The sequence below is a fragment of the Nicrophorus vespilloides genome, unplaced genomic scaffold (genome assembly GCF_001412225.1).
Source record: "Nicrophorus vespilloides isolate i.1.1-1 unplaced genomic scaffold, Nicve_v1.0, whole genome shotgun sequence".
Lineage (NCBI taxonomy): Eukaryota > Metazoa > Arthropoda > Insecta > Coleoptera > Silphidae > Nicrophorus > Nicrophorus vespilloides.
In genome coordinates, this window is record NW_017100083.1 from 476,478 (window position 1) to 497,591 (window position 21,114).

Here is a 21,114-nt window from a genome sequence, read left to right on the forward strand (position 1 = left end):
TGATAAAAAAAAAAGATATGACATGATGGGGCATGACCTATGACTATTACATATGTAATAATGTGTAAATGTATTACATCAGCTTACAAAAATGTATTATAAAAGCACTATAAAAGCTACAAAGATATAGAGAAAATATTTCACTAATAAAGAAACTTTCTTGGAAAAAAAATGCATTTTACAAGTTTCAATTTCTACTTGTACGATTAATTATTCATTTGATTATTGCACCAACAAATTTTATTTCTAGGAAATAGGGGCATTATATATGTAGGTATAACATCAGTTTACAAAAAAATGTAGTATAAAAGCAGTGTTAATCAAAATCTACTTCTTCTACTAAAATGGTAATTAACACTTCGCTACAAAGATAATAACTATTGTAGAGATGTAGTAACCATTACGTTTTTCAAAATAAGTTTCTAAGGGTTAATTATATTGATAGTTCTTTAAGTTTCAATTGTGAAATAATATGTAATATGTATTTAAAGTATATAGTATAATTAATAATAATTTATTGGCCAAACATGAATACATAAGAAAAAAAAGTACATTCTAAACATAGATAAATTCTAACATAAAAAAAATATATTAATAGGCTGCCCAAAGGGCAATAATTAATATATTTGTTTTATCATATTTATTGTAACTATTTAATTAGTTACTGATTATAATTATCATAGATTTATATGTATACAATTACTTCATTTCAAAGACAATAAGACATTATTCGAGTATTTTCAAAATAAAGGTTTAAAAATGTAAATTATTTGTATTTAAGACAAACATTATAAATAATATAATAATAAATAATATTTATATGTACCTTATTTAATTGAAGATGTTTAAGTTTTTGAATAATTTGAAAATATAAGGCAATTACCACAGATTGTATCCAATAAATGTGTATTATAAAACCAAATATATAAAACACAGAAAATTCGTAATTTTTTTTTTCTTCTTATATATGTTCACTTGTAATTCATTTGTTAATTATTTAATTCATGTTATTGCTGTTGTAACAAATATTGTCAATCATTATGTTATTGCTTTTTGCAAATATCAAACTAAAAACAATTGGAATGACTGAAAAATATAACATTTACAATTCGCTCAATCATCTTATTATTTTAGATAGAAAATTGTTTGCAATAGAAAATATTTCTAATTTCATCACCATCTCCAATTTGAGAAATTAATTTTTACTTGATCAGAATTCAAGCGGAATTGAGGAAATCTGATGTGTCAGTTTGATTATATTATATTTGCACAAGAGTTTACATCTCAAGAATCAAAAACAGAATTTAAATAAATTAGTGCACATTTAGAAGTTATAATTTTTGTAATATTCATTTTTTTTAAATGATTTATGACACATTTAAGTTGTAATTAGTATAATTACTAAAATGTTGAATGATTTTTGCATTTTCGTTTTTTTTTTCAAATAATATTGGAGGTCGAAGAGGATAGTAATGAAACTACTTTGAGATAACGTTCCGAGCTTTCGAAAAGTTTAGTAAGCACATAAATATAAAAAGCACATGGGAGATATCTGAGATATGCATTGCTTCTTTGTAAAAATCCGGTTTATTTGTTAGATCGAATGCTCGAGGGAGAAGAAAATAAACTGGAAGAGGGGAAAGTAAAACGAGCGAAGGCGAAATTGAATTACCGCGACCTATTAAAATATTTACGGCCGTGTAAAATCCATACACATCTCATTTTTTTTTATATTCCTTTTCTTAGCTGCTGCTGTTGTTGTTGTTCGCGTTGTTTCGTGCGAGGGTGAGGTAACACCGGATTTGAAATGGGGGCAGGATAAAAGCAATGATTAGATGTGTGGATTTGGCAGGGCCGCTTTTTCCTCGGGTGATTAGATACGCCGATACACATGGCCCTTCCATATATATATATTTTTTTGCAGACAAAAAATATTCCTGAAAACTCACCGCAAATACGCGCGCACGGTTCCATATCGAGTCAGTTTTACGGCTTCATTTTACGAGTACTCTCTTTATATCCATCGAATCCCCCTCGGGGGTGGCCACAAAACAGCCGCGACCAAAACTTGACATATTAACTCCAATCTATCCATCGATTCGTCGGCCACCGCGAAATGAGCTTTCCGAGCCGTTCACCATTTATGCAACATTGTGTCGCGCGTTTCCAATGTGTACATGAATTAGTAAACAAATAATTAATTAATAAAATAATAATAATGTTTATTATAACATAATACAACATTTTTATGGTAATAATGATTGAATAATTGTACCCATTTTTATATATTATTTACAAACGTTTCAATATTTTCAATATTACAAACACATTTTTTTTAAATATACGGATTTTGTCTACATATGACCAAAATCATGTAACACGATAGCGCTCGTGTACAAGAAAAACAAGATTATACAAATCTTCAGCCGGCTTGGGCGTGAGTCCGTGACGTGGGAAGGTTCAGGGCGCCACTTCCTTTTCCTGAGAGGAAGAACTCTTACAACTGCTTCCTCAGATCAGCACACTTTTTCTCCGACGGTGGGCCTTAGCTCCACCAGAGCACCAACACCGTCCTCTTGGAGCTTATAAATATATATTAATATCTTCTCAACTGGAGACCTCAACCGTCTTCTTTCGTGGTTCCTTGCGGTCTCACCACGTTACAATCATTATGTTTTTTTCTTTTTGTAAAATTATCAAACAGACTGAAACCGGTATTTCTGAAATACAACATAATCATCTGCTATGATGACCCTTCCTGTTATAAAAACTCACAATCTGAGATTTGACTGGCGAGTTATACATAACACATGCCAATTGTCAAACAGAATTTACGAAGTATAGACGTATACACCGAAGAACATTCTTTGTTATTCATACTTTAACAACATGTGTTTTACAAATAGTGATAGTTTTAAAGAGTTCATAGAACATATAGAGAGGATCTATGGAAAACCAATTCGAAACTAGATATCAAATGTACCCTGCATCGGTAGATGTCCAGAAACGAGCGGAATTAAAAAATCTGTTTGGTGAGGTAAATTTGTTTTTTTTTTTTTTAAATTTATATATAATATCTATTTTTATTTACACTTTCTTGGTAATTTTTACTTTGTTTGTAATTACACTTTTAACCTTTGGAATCGCTGGTGTATTTCGATGTTAGAGTTGTTTGCTAAACCCCACATCTGTATACTATATGATTATATTGGTTTGAGTATTGATTTGTATATCAATATTTGTTATCGAGCGATAGCACAGATTTTTTTCCATGTAGCCAATATAGTTTGGTGAATTTCAGACCTAATTCATTTCTCTTTATTGATATATGTTTCTTTCAAGTGAGTCTTCTATCCAGATGCATGCCAATATATTTTACATGATCCTCATATGGTTGAACTTACTCTTACTGAAGGCACGTTTTCTTTCTCACCATAAAGGCGACATGAGTCGATTTCGTTTTATTGACTTTAATTAGCCATTCTTTCTTCACTTTGATTTAGTTCACTTGGCAAGTTTTGCAATGCAACTTCTTGTTTACTATAGCGACAGTAATTTTATTGAAGATAAGTTTCCAAACTTGATGTTACTACGCCTCCCTCAAAAGTATGTCGCCTGTCATTTGGCGCCTCCCCTCCCCCCCTCCATTTCATAAAAGACATAAAATTTTAGCAGATATTTGGAAAATATCGCTCACTGCGACTAATATTCGCGCCTCCCCTTAGACTAGTCCACGCCTCAGGGAGGCTTGCCTCACAGTTTGGAAAACGCTGAGTTAGAGAATAGGTCCTAGTACGTTTCCCTGTGGTACAATATGTTTCACTGTGACCATATTGTTGACATCTAATACATTGAGAAACTTCTCTCTTTTTTCATCATTTTACAATTTCCGATATATTGGATTTCATATGCAGTTTTTTTGTTGACATTTGGGACAAGGTCAACGAAAAACATGGGAAGTGGCTCTTTTGTCACTCGGTGTTTCACGTTGTGAATATTTATTATTTTAGGACCTTGTATTTGTATGCTTTCTTTAATTTCCTCCTATTCCATTGCGTGATGCAGATTATTCAGAAAAAAATCGAAAATTTGCGTTGAACGAGGTTTCCACCTGCAAATTGTCAGGTGTTTTAGTGTATGTATGTATTTGGCCACTTTATCTAAGGTCTCCTGCAGATTTCACGTGCAACGTCATTTAGTACAAAAAATGGTTGTGGTTTAGGCTGGTCGTGGATGCCTGTGCTTATGGTTCATAATCATTAATAGCCAGTGACTGAATTTCTTTCCAGTTACTACATAATCGTTCATAGTTTTTTGTTTTCTTTGTTTTTTGAAATCTCTCAGTTGTTTTCAATCAAAATCGGAATAAAATATAAAGAAATTGCTGATGTAAGTGATTTAAGTTTCATTATCGAGAAGTTGACATTTAAAACAGTATTAATGGAATTCAATCGCAGACACAGTTATTAAAAACACGTTAACACCATTTTATTTTAGTAAGATATTTGACGTTTCAGATATTATTAACGTGTTAATTAGAATATTCTAAAAACCTGTTACACATTAAATCATTAAATTTATTCAGATTATCAAAACTGTTTTCTTTTATTCGAATGTATACACCAACTCATCTCCTATTCATTTATAAATTAGATGTTTATGTATTCTTATCTGCAAATTGTAAATTGGATTAAGAACTCATATTTAAGTATCTAAATAAATAATTATTTTTGAACACCGACTTTAATTAGCCCTTGAAAAAAAACGTTCTAGGACAATAATGACGGCTTGTTCATGTCCATTTCTGTTCGCCCGTGCATGACCTCAGTGAGGTTGATGAGCGTTGAAGTCTCCCACCTAAAGGTAGGAACCTTCAAGACTCTCCAGTGTTTGAAATGTTCGCTCTTGATGGCATCTACTAGTTGTAATAGGATAGGTGCAAGGTTGTCTTCCTGCTGCTCCTCCTCAGATACCGAAGGTTTATACGCAAGCACTTTTGGTGGAGATTGTCTCTTGCTGCGTTCTCTATATTTTGGACGATTTGATGGGCTGGTAAAAGTCGCCCTCATCCTCTTCGGAGCTACGGGTTGGCTGAATGAGCTGTAAGAATGGTCCCAGGCGATGCTTCTTGAAGAGGAGACTAGTTGTAGATGGAGGAGGGGATCGAGTTCTTAATACTTATGCGAATGTTTGCTTATTAGAGGCTGGTACGTCGCTAGGCATAGAGTCTTGTCTACCTAATATTGTGGGAAACGCACGATATTGTCCTTTCGACGGGTTTTTATCTGTCAGTTTGCTGGTGAATTTGTTCGTCTCGTAAAAAGAACATTGATAATTAACCATGTTCTCTTTGATGGCTTTCTGCCTGATATACTCTGTGCAGACTCTATCAGCTAGTCGTAGATTTTGTTCGTTTGTTAAGTGTAATCTTCCACAGTACAGACAAGTAGGCTCTTCTTTGTTGGAGCAGAGATCGAGGCTGTGGTCTTTGGCGCATGCTGGGCATCGTATGGTGTGGCCGTACCTAAGATACCCGAAGCATTGGATAACCCTAGGCATGTACCGCTCTACTGTTCTGTTGTTGTATAACATATTAGTGTGTTTCGGAATCCTCTTGCTGTTAAAAGTGCATATTATTGAGTTAGTCGGCTCATAAATTGTATTGTATTGTATTTATCCTTTCGATCTTTATGATTTTTATTCCTTCTTCGCATTTGATCTCCTCCACGAGTTGTGTTTCGGAAAAATCTCTCTATATTCCTAACAATTCATTTACAACTCACCAAATGGTAGGGAATATAAGTTTTTCATTACTAGGTAATGATGATCTTAGAAATATATAGTTAAATGTTATCGCAACACGGTTACGGCCTCTGTTTTTCAGTTAACTTATATTCTTAATTTTTCACTTTTTCAATTTGCTGCCCATGGACATTGGCCAAATAGATGAATCCTCTGAGGGTTCTTCATTGATCCTTAATGGACCATCATCTTTTGAAGAAAAGAGTAGTGTTGAGTCCATATTCTTAAATTTTATTAGATCTGCTACTATATCTTTGATGTGGGAGGTGATTTGGATCGATCTACCCTCTTTGTTTAAATAAGTATTTGCTGTCAGAATTCGCGGTATTTTATTTATCAGCTCTTTTTTAATTGGCAACGCACCGACGTTTTTTTTCTTTTTTAAAGATAAAAACGATTTAGCGATTTCTCTTATGCGCATGCTCACATCATAAATCATAAACAGTCGTTCTTATACTCCAGTATATCACAGACCGTTAACAGGCTTGCTCTGAGTCATTATTTACCAAATAATATATTAATCACGTGAGTTAACCTTTCTTTTAATTTATACTTTCCTTATACTTTAACAACATGTGTTTGCAGATAGTATTGATTGAGAATTATCAAGATGAATACATTTACTAAAGAAGAAATCAGAGAGTTTAATGTTCGTTTATTGAATGTGCTTGAACACGATGAGTGCCGAAATCACTTTAGACACTTCATAAAACGTAATCATAATAATAAGGAATATGAACAGAGACTTCGAATTTGGGAAATTAATTACCACATGAAGAAAAACCCTGAATTTGTAGATGACCAGCAAAGAGATGAATTAGAAAAACTGTTGAATCAGTTTAATTATGAAAATGAAAATAACTATGAACTTATAAACATAAAGAGGTTGGAGGGTGATCTGCACATCGGGTTCATGGCTTATCTCGAGAATCAGAACACAAAACAAAGATATATGTGCAAATTGATGTAAATATAGTATTATTATTATTTATAAAACACGTTAACAACGCCATTTAATTTTAGTGAGATATTTGACATTTCACTCATCTTACAAAAAATGTTAACGTGTTAATTATTATAATAAAAGTAAGATATATTTTTTTTTGTAAAATTTTGAAATATTTATATAAATTTATAAGGATAGGGGCCCTGGCTTTCGAGGTACTCAAGCTAAGACATTTTATATTGTGTTTTTATTTAATGTCATATTTTTTTATTAGAGGGCCCCAAAAACGTCTCGTCTGTAATCACACTTTGAGAGTCATTGATTTATTGTATAATAAATACGTATGTCGTTAGGCCTGTAACTTTTTTCTTAATTGTATTCCTAAAACCTGTTACACATTAAATCTAATATTTATTCAGATTATCAAAACTGTTTTCTTTTATACGAATGTATACACCAACTCATCTCCTCTTTATGTATAAATTAGATGTTTATGTATTCTTATCTGCAAATTGTAAATTGGATTAAGAACTCATATTTAAGTATCTAAATAAAGTATTATTTTCAAACACCGACTTTTAATTTGCCCTTGCCCAAAAACGTTGAAGTCCTACACACAATATCCAGAGATATTCCAAAACAGGACAATAATGATCCAAGTTTTGTAACTATTTTCTATTAGAAGCAATTTTGTATCTAAAGGGTGTTCCAACAAGAGTGTAAAATTAGATTTTCTAATCTTGTTGGGATAATATCATAATAGTTTAGCAGTTATTTTATTTTATAAATAATTTTTTTAACGAGTGTTCATAAACATATTTGAATCAGAAATGTAAATGAACTAAAATTTACTAAATCTGCTCCATTGACTGTAGTAATCACAGGCGAATAATATTCAAATAACAATTCTTTTAATTACCAACATTTAAACCTTTAAATTCAAATTTACGAAGTTGATTGACTCACAAATTAAAAGATTACGTAGAGTACAAATAATCTTCTATCTTTAGCAAATACATGTGAAAGTACTTTTTCAGGATTTTGGTTTATTGCTTTTGGAGGTTCACTTATGTACAATCAACAAAGTCGTGATTGCTATACTTGAAAATGCTAAAGTAGCTCGGTTATAATTGTTGGTTGAAAGGAAATTTAAGTTTGCCTCCCCTTTTCAGCTCTTCTATTATTCCCATCAAGTCTCGGTAATTGAATAAGTGTATCCGCCGAAAAGGAAAAAGGGTTGCAAATTGAAAAGTCGTCACAGTGCGATGTACGTGCGATTTTAATAAAACCCGGAAAACTCTCACTTCAGCCAAACCCCCGATGTTAATTTTCAATTTTCCTCTCAACTCCTTCTAACTAGCCTCTTTACATGCTAATTGCCTCCCGTTTCGCACAGAAACACGGTCGTCCTTCATTGTTGCTCCAAAGATTCCTCCTTCCTGTCCTCGGACGTTTCACCCTCCGCAAATAAATACTCCTGCGACTCCATAAAAATGCCATGCATGAACTCCGCCGTATTCAACGGATGATTTAGAGTCCACGGATGGTGGTATTGTGCTGGCGACGCAGGACTACTCAATAAACGCCACCGACGGGAAATTACTAACACCGGATACCACATTTTTTTACCTCTTTTTTCTTTCCACTTTAAAATATCATAACTAGCGATGAACTTCCTTGCTTCCCTGCGCGCCCTTTGTTCCTCGACGCGGTTGTCACTTTATCTCGAGATAAGTGTAAATCTTTATCCACCAAAAACGACGTTTCCTCTTTGTCGTCACGTTCCTTATTTTATATTAAATTTGTCCCTTTTGCGCAGAGACGAAGAACTCGCTATATAATAGAAAACAAAAGGAACGGAATACGTTTTTCTTTGCGAGGAAACAAAGGGATGAAAGACGAGAGAAGAAAAATAATAAACAGAACATTTGAAAACTTGCGAATTTCCTGGAAGAAATATGCAAGTAAATGCTGCAGAATAAATGTAAAATACGCTCATTCTATTCATCGGATTTAAAATAAAACTTAGTTAATAAAAGAATATATCTGACATTCAATTATCCCTCATCCACAGAAAGAGTAACTGTCAACCATAAATATGTACCAACTATTATATATTGTGTGTTTAAATATGTCTTTTATTAAACAAAAGATTTTACTTAATTATAGCAATATTATAGATTGTATACAGATTAAGAAGTTTTTAGCAAATGTGACTTCAGTTTAGAAAAGTGGTTACATTGGTTTCTGTTAAATGTCATTAGTATAAAGTTTGACAAACTGTGACGTTGCGCAATTAGTTGTATTTTTTTTGTGTGTGAGTGTCCGCGATGACCGAAGAGGTGGACAGCTTGAGTTTGGAGTCGGAGCAAACTAAGTCTTCGGCGAGCGGCCCCAAATCGATAACGGTGAGTGAATTTTGAATGGATCGTGCGGGCATTAAGTTGGATGGTCCACATTTAGTTCACATCAATAAGACACCATTGGTCTTCGTCCGTCGAGTACATTTTCATCAGCATCCTCTACTGCATTTCCACGGACAACTTCAGCCGAATAAAATACACGAACTTAAACTGTAAGTGAGAACTAGTTAACTAATATCGGATTATCTGGATATTGCCGAAGCTCCAAACATGGTTCAGTACTTGATTTGCATGCTGGTCGTGGGAATGCCCATCCAGTATATGCAGGTGTCCATTGGTCAGTACACTCAAATGCCGGCGATCTTCCTGAAGTACATGAGTCCCGTCGGTCACGGTATAGGATACGCTTTCCTGATTGCTACCATTTTCCGGTTGTTACCAATGGGTACTCTGGCAGGAGATTGCTTGCTCTACTTTCTTAATAGCATGCAAGCCAAGTTACCATGGTACATGTGCAAAAGAGCATACAGGAACTTCTGTTGGGATGGACCCATCTGTAAGAATCAGGATTGTATAAGTGACAAAGTTTTTGCACCCGCCTACGTTTATTGGAAGTACTGCAGACGTGACAGCTTCTTCAGCTAATTAATACTATCTAACTTCTTAGCCACACTTTCATGCAGACCATTCCGGCAGAAGCGAAGCTGACTGGACCGGATATTCGGCGACTCGTCACTGTCAGCACCGTTTGGATCATAGTCTATTGTATCTTGATCTTCACTAAGCACATCACAAAAAGAGTTAATACTAATTTATTCAGGATTATCTCTGATTCAATAACATAATATTAATAAGATGAAGCTGAAATTGAAACTTTCAGATTTTGAAATACATGTTTTTTGTGTCGTTTTGCATCCTGAATTTGATAGTGCTCGTGCTGATAGCAATGACCGATGGAGCCACGAATGGCCTAAGGATTCTCATGGAGTTGTCCTTTAATCAGTTCCTCGAGCCGAACGTATGATGCAAATTGGATTTTGTAAATTACATTTAAAGAGTCCTTTTTTTTTTGCTCCTTTCCGAATTCTGCAGCTATGGATGAAGGCTATGACCGATATGGTGGCAATGACGAGCCTCGGCCGTGGTGGTTTCATACTTGCAGGTTCATACCTATCGGCTTCCAGTTCTTCGGGCTTGATCACCGTTATGGCTGACATAATATTCGTCATATTCGTGTCCGTTTTCACGATTATGTTCCACATAAACTTTGCAATCCTTTCTACCGCTGCCAAATTGCATAAGGCCAACATGAGCCAGGCAGTCGGAAATCCCAATGAACCGGTAGAATTGACAATCATACCAAATGGATTAGGATATACTAGTACGTATAACCGATTGTATTATGATATCAGAGCAGATTTAGCTCCTACTATAAGTAAATAATTATCTATACAAATAACATTAGTTTAATCCTAAGAAACAAATCCTATTTGTTTTATATAAAAATATACAAGTTAAAATAAATAATTTGAATTTAACAAAATCAAATATTTCAGATTTAAGTTAGATCAAGTTTAATTCCTAAATAAACTTTGTTGCAGATGTCCCACAGCTCTGGAATGTACTTTACTTTTTAGCTTCCATAATTTTCTGCTACAGTTTTATAATTATAAACGTTAGAATTGTGGAAATTACGATCGAAGACTCGCACATGAACTTCCGGCGATACCGAAAATACATATTATTCGCATTCTTGTCAGTAACATTGATTGGAAGTGTAATTTTCGTCAGTAATGTAAGCATTATTATTATTTTATTGTTGTAAAAACTAATTTATTTTGAAAAGTTTTCAATATAATCAAGTGTCTTCGAAAAGTTGTTATCAAAACTTGTTCAACAAATAACAAAATAATTTCCCCCTCCCCCGTTTTAATGCGAATTAGGAAGTTTGCCTTATTGAAATTCTATATATTTCGCTTAACTTAACATAAAATATCATTTTACATCTTCAACTTTCTTCACGCCACATGCGGTGTTTGCGTGTGTGTCTGCAGAGTTTTGGTGACTTTTCGCCTTAAAGTTTCCTACTTTACGACTTGTTGAATACATGGGATTGCCTGAAATCCTGCTCTTCCTCGACCATGTTCTAAACATACCGGCTTATACTAGGCAAATTACTAAGTAAATAGCTTCGAGAAGTTGCTTATTAAATATGTTAAACTCGATTATGGTTTTAAATTGCGTCACACTATTTACATACATTATTCCAATTTACTTTGTTGCATTTCCCAAAAGTTTATTGAAATAACAATTATAATTTGATTATAAGTTAATTTAATTCAAAATATATTTGTACTTAATGTTTTGACTTGATTCGATTTGACTTTCTTAAAAAGTTAGAATAAATGCATTTGCGATCTATTAGAAAAATATTATTAGATTATTGTACAGTGTGTGTCAATGTGTATTATTTTAAGTTTCACCCATTCAAGAACTATTTTCACAAGTTCTTGTTTAACTAAGTGTAATAGCATTTACTTTGTTATGACTTTATAATGATTGAAGCTGTAAATATTGATTGATAATTAATTTGCAGGGATTATATATGTACACCGTGGTAAAGTACAAGCAATCTTTGGACTATTTTGAGGTCTTCATCACGTTTACATTTACGATGCTCGTCTCCTGGATATACGGAGTCCAGAAGCTCTGCGATGACATCCATTTCATCATCGGAGTGCAGCCTGCGCGCTACTGGAAGATTTGCTGGTATTTCGCACCGTTGGTCTTAGGAGTAAAATAATTCTCTTCAAACCATTCCCACCGATTACTAAATAATAATAATATGAACAGATCGTATGTTTGCTGCAAATCAAAGAGATGAGCGACGAGATGAACATCTACACAATGATCGCAGTTGCACTTCTGGGATGTCCTCTAACCGTGATGAGCATCATCGAAACTTTCCGTTACATAAAGCGAAGAGTAACAGCTTTTCGATACTTGAACTTGTATTTTGTAACATTTTTTTTTTAGAATTTACTCGGTCTCTTCCAACCGGAGGAACATTGGGGACCACCCGAGCAGTCCATCAGACACCTCAGGTTGATCTTCAATCCTCGCAAAGAGGTCAGATCGAGACGAAGGAACGAGACTTGCCAACACAAATGTTTATTGGGTAGTAAAGCATTGAAACGCGTCATCTACGAAGAAGAGAAGTTCCAAACCACGTTCGAAGATGCGCAACAGCAGAAGCAAAATCAAACAGTCGAGGAGAATCAGCAAAATGCTCTGAAGGATAATCCATAACTTCGTACAAATTATTGCAAAATTTTTATTCGCAGATTTTCTTTTGTCTGTGTGTAAATTATGGATTTTGCGATGAATAATAAAATACTTTTGCAACAAAGTTTTATAAATATATTTTTTTCGAAACTCTTTATGCATCGCAAGATCGTCTGTTCCTTTTCCCTCTTCCTTGATACTTAATTGGAAACTCTAATACTAAGCGCGTTTCTCTTGCGTCCTTCTTTTTTCACGAATCAATTTTATTCATGCGAAAATATTCACCGCTAATGAAGTTTCTTGCAATATTTTAATCACTATATTCATTATTTAAAAAATATCTATGAGAAATTCCCAAGATATTATAGAAGCAATTATTTTAAGGAGTACCACAAGGTTCTGAAAGTTAAATAAAGAATGTTCGGTAAACTTACGATGTACGTAAAAATTTATACTTACTTTTATATAATCTTCGATAATTTTATCCTTTAGTTATAAAAAAAAATGACGTAAGTCAAATTTCATACATTTATATTATAATAAATTGAACTACTTTTATGAAAATATCTCTTAATTTATTAATGTGAAATTATACATCACTATTGAAGGTATATTCATCAATAAAAGCACAATAACAATAAACACTTAAAATCTAGATTATTTGGCATTTACTTGTGTAACAGTAATCTCTTGGTATTTGGAAGTAAAAATGTTTTATGTTACCTAATTTTCATTTAATATTATCTAATATTCTACTGATGAACAAATACATTTTGCATTATATACATATCGTGTGTATTACAAAAATAAAGTATAAAGACTAGGTACAAAATTTAATTATATAATAGAAACTGAGCTAAAAGAAAATTAAAGTAAAAAATTGAAGGCAAGCTTTTTTCAGCAAAAAATTAAAAATAAAGTGAATGGATTTGAGCTATTCTGCGAAGCGTGTTTAGGATCAAAAAAACCATAACCATTGGATTTAGCACAACAGATATACAGACAATACTTACCAGGGGGATAACAATTGCATTTGTCGCCAGAATAATCCGAAAAATTGATAAATTTTATATGTAATTGTTTTAATTTTTATTTATTTATTTTTGTTTCAAAACCCGTATAAGAAATATAAATGTAAGGGTAACGAACAATTGAAAATATCTTACAATTTGTTTATATAATATATAATAAAAATGTATTAATTGAATAATTTTAGTATCCATTAATTCTGGCAACAAGTGCATGCACGACAAAGCAGAATAGCCCTGGAACAAGAGCAATATGTTTTTATTTATTCTTCCTCAAGCTACCTAAAAAGTCCTTCAAATATTTGGTACCTATTGTCTTCAGAGTGCCTTTGATGTTGTCGTACAGCGGATTCGAGGTGGTGCTCGACGCTCCACTTCCGAACGGTCTCGTTCCGTAAGGGTTGCTTCCATAAGGATTGTATCCGTTGTTGCCGTTGTAGCCGTTGTTGCCCATGTATCCGTTATTGGAAGGATAACTTGGGTAATTGGATTGACCCGGGTAACCAGAGTTCGGTTGTCCTGCATACCCGGGGTTAGATTGTCCTGGGTAACCGGTGTTAGGTTGTCCTGGGTAACCTGTGTTAGGTTGTCCTGGATAACCAGAGTAAGGTTGTCCTGAGTATCCGTTGCTAGGTTGTCCTGGGTAACCAGAGTTGGTTTGTCCTGGGTATCCGCCGTTAGATTGTCCAGGGTAACCGGATCCAATGGATCCTCCTTGATACCCGTTCCCTCCTGGTGCTCCACCACGGTTTACGTGCGGTCTGCTTGTCGTTTGACCCCTCGGCGGTATTTGGGGATAGAGCGGAGCACTAGGGGCGAGGCTTTCCTTCGAATTACCCGCGTTTGCCGCTGAAATGAAATCGTGGAAATTGAGACGCGATTAATCCAAAAAAATAGTATTACAATTTCATCAATTTACCGGCCGGTGATTTGTCGTCCACGCATTTTGGTGTACCTCCATCGTCAATGCAGACGGTAGTCGATGGACACACGAAAGTCTGGCAACTCGAAACGCTGTTACTCAATTTACGACAAGTAGGATACCTGAAAGGATAAATTTAGCAAAATGTAATAAAATTTCAATATAATAATACTTACATCCCGCATGGTTGATCGCGACTGTAGCAAGGATCTTCAGCCATGACGCATTCCTCGTTGCTCCTGCAACCGATATCCGTACAGGATCTTCCATATTCTAAAAAATTATCAAATTCATTATTACCAATGATCAAAACTAAATTTTAAATACTTACTGGAGTAGGCATCGCCGTATCCCAAAACCAAGACCAGGGCAACGAAGATGATTTGGGTCTTCATCTTCTGGATTATAAAAGAGCAATTAGAACTTCCCAAATTGAGCGTGACAATGGAATTAATGTATCCTTCCGAAATCCGCAGATTTGATTCAATTTTTATGCAGCGACATTTTCTGATGGTGTCGCTTTTTAAATAAAACCGGTTAAAACCGGAAATAGCGACCTGGGCGTGTGTGTATAATAACGGCCGTTTATTATCAATTAACGGATGGCGCGGGGGAGCCGTGAATAATAAATTGGCTCTAAAAGGTTCTTGATGGCATGGAATAATAGAGGTTTTCCCAGCCACAAATCACTTTAGAGGAATTTTTCACTGGCTAAATATTGACAAACAGGGCATGCAGGAAATATAAAAAAAAAGTGTGCGGAAGAGAGAGAGAGACGAATAAATAGATGTGAAGAGAAAAATTGGAGTCGACAATAAATTACGTACACTTTGTATGGACGTGATTTAATTGAGTTTGCTTCTCTCACTCTGTCGTTTTTTTTATGTTTTTTTGGTACACAACAAAAAATCCAATCATCCCTATTGCTTTTCCAACGATATTATATTTACCGCGATTTTAACACCGATCGTTTCGTGGTGCAATAATAGGTGTTAACTTTATTTTATCATCACACACATCGATTTAGTTCGTTTAGATTTTTTTTTGTTAAATTACACTTTTTATACAGTTTTGACCTATCAATAGTGAAATAGTCATTAGAAGAATCTCGAATATTTATATAATTTTTTCATCAATTTAATTGAAAAATATTTTTAAAGATCTATGATTCATATCATTTCCTATTGTAGTTGTACAAATAATTAGTTAAAAAATAATTAATTTGTCATATGTTTCCTATAATTTTTGAATGAATTGATGATTTGAACAGAATATTATTAAAACATTCATACATTTGTTTCATATAGAGATTCATACTAATACTAATATTTATTTCAACAATTATATAAGAAAAATGTGAAACATAAAAAAATGCGTATGAATCATAACATATTACAAATATATTTTTATGTTTATAAAAGCAGTTGAAAGAAAATAAATACCGGTTATTATAGAATGTTCACACTGAGACTCATCTAAAAACAGCTGATTAATGCTGATAAATTTCGGAATTGCATCATTTTCATATGTTTATTATTATTTTGTAGCTTTTGCAATCAAAATTTGTAAAGTAAATAAGTTTACATTTATAATTAGCATAAGTTTTCAATTTGATGCATAAACATCTTCTCTTTTTTTTATTCAAAATGTTGTAATAACTTTCTAAAATGAATATTTTATGTTATTAGTAAAGTAAAGAAAAGTAAGAAATAAAAATATTCTTATGACCTAAGGTTATCTTTATAAAATAATCTTGTGGTAAGAATTCCAATAAATCGACATTATATGCATATTTTTCCTTCGTCCAGCATCCGAGGATTGTAATCAAAATTTAATAAAGTGATACAAAATATTTTTTTTTTAATATTTACGTTGCAATTTAATCTGTTTTAATTTTAATAATTTTCAATTAATATACTGGTGACTGTATTTTATTTATTTTTTTTATTTTGTAAAGTAAAGATTTTTTCGTTGATGATGATGTCATTAATATAATTAACTTATTCTGGGAATTTTGCATATTACGTAATTGAATTGTGTAAATATGATAACAGAGTAGTCAAGATAACATAATTAAACTATGATACATGCTTGGATTAAGGTTTAGAATTATCTTAGAATATTATGCAAAAAGTTGTTTATTTAAGCCAATTTTCAAAGAAACCAAATTTGTTTGTTATTTTTCATTTACAGGATCTTTACTGAGAACTTTGTTTCTATCACCTGCTCGATCCTCGCACTGAAGCGCGAGCACTTTTTTTTTCAACTTATCGCATTGAACTCTGCCTCGATAATAGACCTACACATAGTAGATCAAATGGTTTAGGTCGGGACTGTTAGGAGGCCAAAAGATCTTCGACCAAAATATGAGAGATTATGAAAGTCTTAATGACATATTTAATTTAACTTTAGCATCAATTATCACCTACCCCTAAATACAAATATAGCGAATACATCAAATACAATAAATATTGTCATTTCCATGACGACACTTAACGTCATGGAAATGATTAGATAAGTTCCAAACTGTTATTATTATATTATGATTATTTTTTATTAATGAGAATAAATTTATATTGTTTCTGATTTTAACCAGGATGGGTCAGAATGACATTTGAAAATTACGTAATTGTAATATTTACTGGAACTTTTGTTAATTTTCAATAGTGAACTAAAATTTTGAAACAAAAAATCAAGCACTTGAAACTTAAAACTATTTCAACTGACCATAGAATAATATTAACTAAATTTGTTTTCGTTGTAATGAAATAACGTCCTGTTTTTGTTGTTGATGCATTTGATGGAAATGAAATTTTTACAGTTTTGCAGTTTATTAAATTGGAGCTGCTGCGCTTTTGCATCTAGGTCGTCGCTTTGTTTGTCGGATGTTGCAGTGGAGTAATTATAAAATAACGATGGTAAATCGCATTGGAAATTAGCGTGTGTGAGAGAGAGAGATGATGTTGTACAAAGAGAGAGAGATATTTATTTTGAAGAATGGATCCGGAACAATGCAGCAGAAAGCAAGTATTAATTATCATATTCGCGGCTTTGAATGGGTGCGAAATGGTTGACTATAAATCCTTGTCTATTAAGATTTCCCCCGCAGGAACGTCTGCACCATCAAGGTGGGGAAATGAAGAAGGCCCGGTGCATACATCACGTGGACGTATTCCGGTCTCGTCGCGACGCCAGGATCCTGCGTCCTTCCAACCACCCAGCCGCATCATCCTGCTCCTCCGCATCCCTCTCACCCTTTTGGGATGGTTTCCGACAAACCCCTTCTCTCACTCTCCTCATCTCCACCACGCTTTTCATATCCATCCAGCTTTCGTCCCAAAACCACCACCCTTTCCTTCCCGCCTTTACACCAGAGCCGCCGCCGCCAAGTTAACCTTATTTGTAATTAATATCCATAGCAGGTGATCAACGGAGCAGCACCTGTAGTGAACATTAAGTCTATCCACCCCCGCAACCTCCAACTCAATTACTATTTCCATACATCATCACACCGACAATCCGCAGACTTCTCTCTTTATCTCTCTTACTCCCTCAAACCTTTCCAAAGGTCTCATCTCTCTCTCTCTCTACATATACCAACACGACCACCCTCCTATCCTATCCATCCGACACACCGCACACGTACAAAAGGTGCATCCTAATTCGAACACACTTTGACACCCCCCAGCAGCGCAGCCTTCACATCCATCGTTGCACACTAATTTATATACGCATTGACTTCCTGTAGCTACAACTAATTACACAGTATAATCACGGCCTCCCTTATTGACATTTAATCCGGCGCCAAAATCGGATCCGCACTAATTTTCTTCTTCACTTCCAATTACATAAAATGCATACTACATACACCAAAAGCTAACTCCAATTTGGACACTTCATCCGTTTAAAGCGTATTTCCATCAATAAAGTTAAACAAATCTATCAATTCAATTTGAACGTTTTCACCAAGCTATTTCAATTAAATAATTAATTTAGAAATTTTTCATATTTTTCCATATGATTATGATTTATAAATTAATATTTTTTTATATAAAAATCGTTACTTTTTGTTAATGACATGTTTTAGAAAAAAAAAAAAAAATTTCTAAATGATTAAACAAATAAGTTTATACTCTTTTTATTATTGATATTTTATATATCATATTATAGGTTTTATTTATGATCAAGTTAACTTAATTTTCTAGTAAAATGTAGCAAAATGTAAACGTTTTTTTTTTATTTCTAAAATTAATATTAAAATTTTTATCAAATATAAGTATTTTTTAATCACTGATTCAATAATTCTCATTTACTATAATTAGTTTGTAAAATAATCAATAATTTTTCTAAATGATTCACAAAAAAATACAAAATTAGGCCAGATTATAATTATATTCTTATGACTCAACTAATTGCTTTACATAAGAAATGCAATTAATTTAATAACTTCGTGTATTCTATTGATTATAGATTATAAAGGTCAGATTACTATTATAAAACTGAATTAATAAATTATGTGCAAATTGTTGATTCAATCTTCATTATTGAATCTATATTTAAATTTGAATAAAATTCCAGTTCGTATAAGAAAGAGCAGTAATATGAACAGATTTGATAAGATAATAATAAAATATGTACCTTAAAAGTATGTTTTAATTTACAAATTAATAAAATACAAAAGAATTTTTGTACCAAATTTTGTAAATTGTTTTAATAGAAAATTTGGAAAAGCTTATTGGGAAAAATAATTACAAAATAATCATAATATTTCAATTAAAAAACAGAGACAAACAAATTATGAACAGTGTACGTTTTATAAAACAACGATTTATATTACTTCGATTCACATTTCAAAGATAATTATTGACTCGGAGTTCAAGAATAAACAGCGATAAACGATAATTTCTTTTCTAAATAAAAACCCCGCAATTTTGAATGCCTTACTCTGATGCACTGATAAAAGTAAACAAAATTAGGATGCGCATTACATCCAAAAATTACATATAGAGTAGAAATGAAATAAACAATTTTAATGTAGAAAACAAAACAAAACATGTAACATTGCAAAATTTACAAACATTATTGTTGTTTTTAACCGGTGATTATTGCATGCTTGCGCACTGCGCAAAAATTTGCAAGACAATGATTAGATTGAACAACAGTAAGTAAATAATGATTAGTAGACAAAGGAAAATAAAAAAATATCTTAACTACAGTGACGGAACTACAGTGGGGCCAAAATAAAGATTTCTTAAGGGCCCTCAAATACTAAAACTAATTGGACTCACGTCTTTCTTAATGTGGACCTCCGATAATTTGACTGTTTTGAGGACCTCAAATAAAAATATGTTAGGTGCCATCAAATTTGTCTAAGTAATCCAAATTTGCTTACACCTCATGAAGCCACACCTCGCAACTTAAAAAAATCAAATCGGGACAAAGATTTGAAGTTCCACCACTGTTTAATGTATGTAATTAACTTAATTTAGTTAATGTACTCTTCTCAAGTTTATGTCCGTTTTGCTGATATTCATAAACGTTAATCTACAGTTAATAAATGATAATAAAAATCTTTGTTTTACTATACATATATAAGTGTTATGCTTTATATAATTTAACGATTATTTAATAACTTTCTAAAATAATTAATAATAATGAAATGGAACTGAATTATACAAACAATTCGGTTTGGTGTATATTTGGTGTCGGTTAATCCGTCTATAGAAATATTTAGCATTGGTTTAATGCTGTGGCCTTTGGAATACGTTTACGTATTTAATTTACCGCTTCCTCGACTTTACGTTGTTTATTATTTTTTTTTCTAGCTTGAATTCTCTTCTACAAATTTTTAATTGCTCCGACGACGTCCTTTCAGAAATGCAAATTAAGAAGTATAAGGTATACAGTAAATATATTAAATTGGATGGTTTTCCCTTAAGTTTTCTTTTATACATATTTTTCTTTTTACCAGACTTAATTGCATCTTGGATGAGAGAAATTTTCGTATTCCGGAGAAGCGGACGAAACGGTGATTGCTCAGAAAACGCGATAACCTTTTGACTGACGACTGAGAAAATAGATCGATAACGATTTAAAAAGCCCATTCGGACCCTTTTTCCCATTCATCTTCAAATGTTATTCCTCAAACCTTCATCCCTAATAGTTTGCTTAATTATTATTACCTATGCAGTTAATACTTTCTATGAAACTGTATCCAAATCTGGGTTTATCGTCTTGGAATCTGGGACTGACACATAAACAAACGCACAAATAACATACGTTGATCAAGAGAATCGCATCAAAACTGCGCTTGATGAGTGCGGGTTCCCCACCTTTTGGCATTCGACTTGCTTTGGATTGGAAGGAATTGGTGGTTACGTCACGCGGGTCGAAAGTTGGAGACCATATTTATAGATCGACGCTGCCAAGGTTTTTCCATACGACGTAGTCTTCCAATGAACGAACCTCTCTCCCACCAATTCATTCAATTTAATGTAGCTGTGTTACTACGACTTCTTTGGATCTTAGATAATGTCCTAAAGTCCTGTTTGAATTCAAACATCATCAATGGAGAACAATTCCATTTAGCTAATAATTGGATTGCGGAATAATCGTTGCGTGTTCTGAGGTCACCCGGAGGCCGGCCTTGTCCAAGGTTCTTCGAGGATGATCTCATAACTATCAGTAGCTCTTTACAGAGGCAACCAACGATGCAAACTATAGGCAACTATCGCTGCACGATCATTATCTTTGTATAAGTTACCTTGA

At 33.2% G+C, this 21,114-nt stretch overlaps 2 protein-coding genes and 1 long non-coding RNA gene across 5 annotated transcripts; 2 read left to right on the forward strand and 1 right to left on the reverse strand.

The window, feature by feature from the left end:
• The first annotated feature begins 5,967 nt into the window (after positions 1-5,967).
• Positions 5,968-7,101, forward strand: LOC108567012. Of its 2 annotated transcripts, none has more exons than XR_001891226.1 (2): positions 5,968-6,327; positions 6,388-7,101. It is a non-coding gene; the product is annotated as an uncharacterized LOC108567012 (long non-coding RNA). The 2 variants fall into 2 exon arrangements; XR_001891227.1 differs by having other exon boundaries at positions 6,392-7,101.
• Positions 7,102-10,057: 2,956 nt separating this feature from the next.
• On the forward strand, positions 10,058-12,420 carry LOC108566992 (sodium-dependent nutrient amino acid transporter 1-like). The gene is made up of 6 exons (XM_017927164.1): positions 10,058-10,129; positions 10,204-10,546; positions 10,713-10,906; positions 11,708-11,905; positions 11,965-12,096; positions 12,148-12,420. Exons 1-6 carry the CDS (start codon positions 10,058-10,060, stop codon positions 12,418-12,420), a joined length of 1,212 nt encoding a protein of 403 aa, XP_017782653.1.
• A 1,138-nt stretch (positions 12,421-13,558) lies between these two features.
• On the reverse strand, positions 13,559-20,664 carry LOC108567053 (pro-resilin). Of its 2 annotated transcripts, none has more exons than XM_017927255.1 (6): positions 20,529-20,664; positions 14,678-14,741; positions 14,523-14,619; positions 14,344-14,468; positions 13,734-14,273; positions 13,559-13,661 (listed from the first exon to the last, which is right to left on the reverse strand). In XM_017927255.1, the coding sequence occupies exons 2-6, from the start codon at positions 14,739-14,741 to the stop codon at positions 13,609-13,611; spliced, it is 879 nt and encodes a 292-aa protein (XP_017782744.1). In that variant the 5' UTR covers positions 20,529-20,664; the 3' UTR covers positions 13,559-13,608. The 2 variants fall into 2 exon arrangements, with proteins under 2 accessions (XP_017782744.1, XP_017782743.1); XM_017927254.1 differs by having other exon boundaries at positions 14,678-14,744.
• Positions 20,665-21,114: the final 450 nt, after the last annotated feature.

Coding starts and splice junctions, on each gene's coding strand:
- LOC108566992 (XM_017927164.1), top strand. CDS start 10,058: ATGACCGATGGAGCCACGAATGGCCTAAGGATTCTCATGGAGTTGTCC. Junction 10,907..11,707: donor GTGTAATTTTCGTCAGTAAT/GTAAGCATTATT, acceptor ATTAATTTGCAG/GGATTATATATGTACACCGT. Junction 12,097..12,147: donor TCCGTTACATAAAGCGAAGA/GTAACAGCTTTT, acceptor TTTTTTTTTTAG/AATTTACTCGGTCTCTTCCA.
- LOC108567053 (XM_017927255.1), bottom strand. CDS start 14,741: ATGAAGACCCAAATCATCTTCGTTGCCCTGGTCTTGGTTTTGGGATAC. Junction 14,469..14,522: donor CGCGATCAACCATGCGGGAT/GTAAGTATTATT, acceptor TTATCCTTTCAG/GTATCCTACTTGTCGTAAAT. Junction 13,662..13,733: donor AGGCACTCTGAAGACAATAG/GTACCAAATATT, acceptor CTCTTGTTCCAG/GGCTATTCTGCTTTGTCGTG.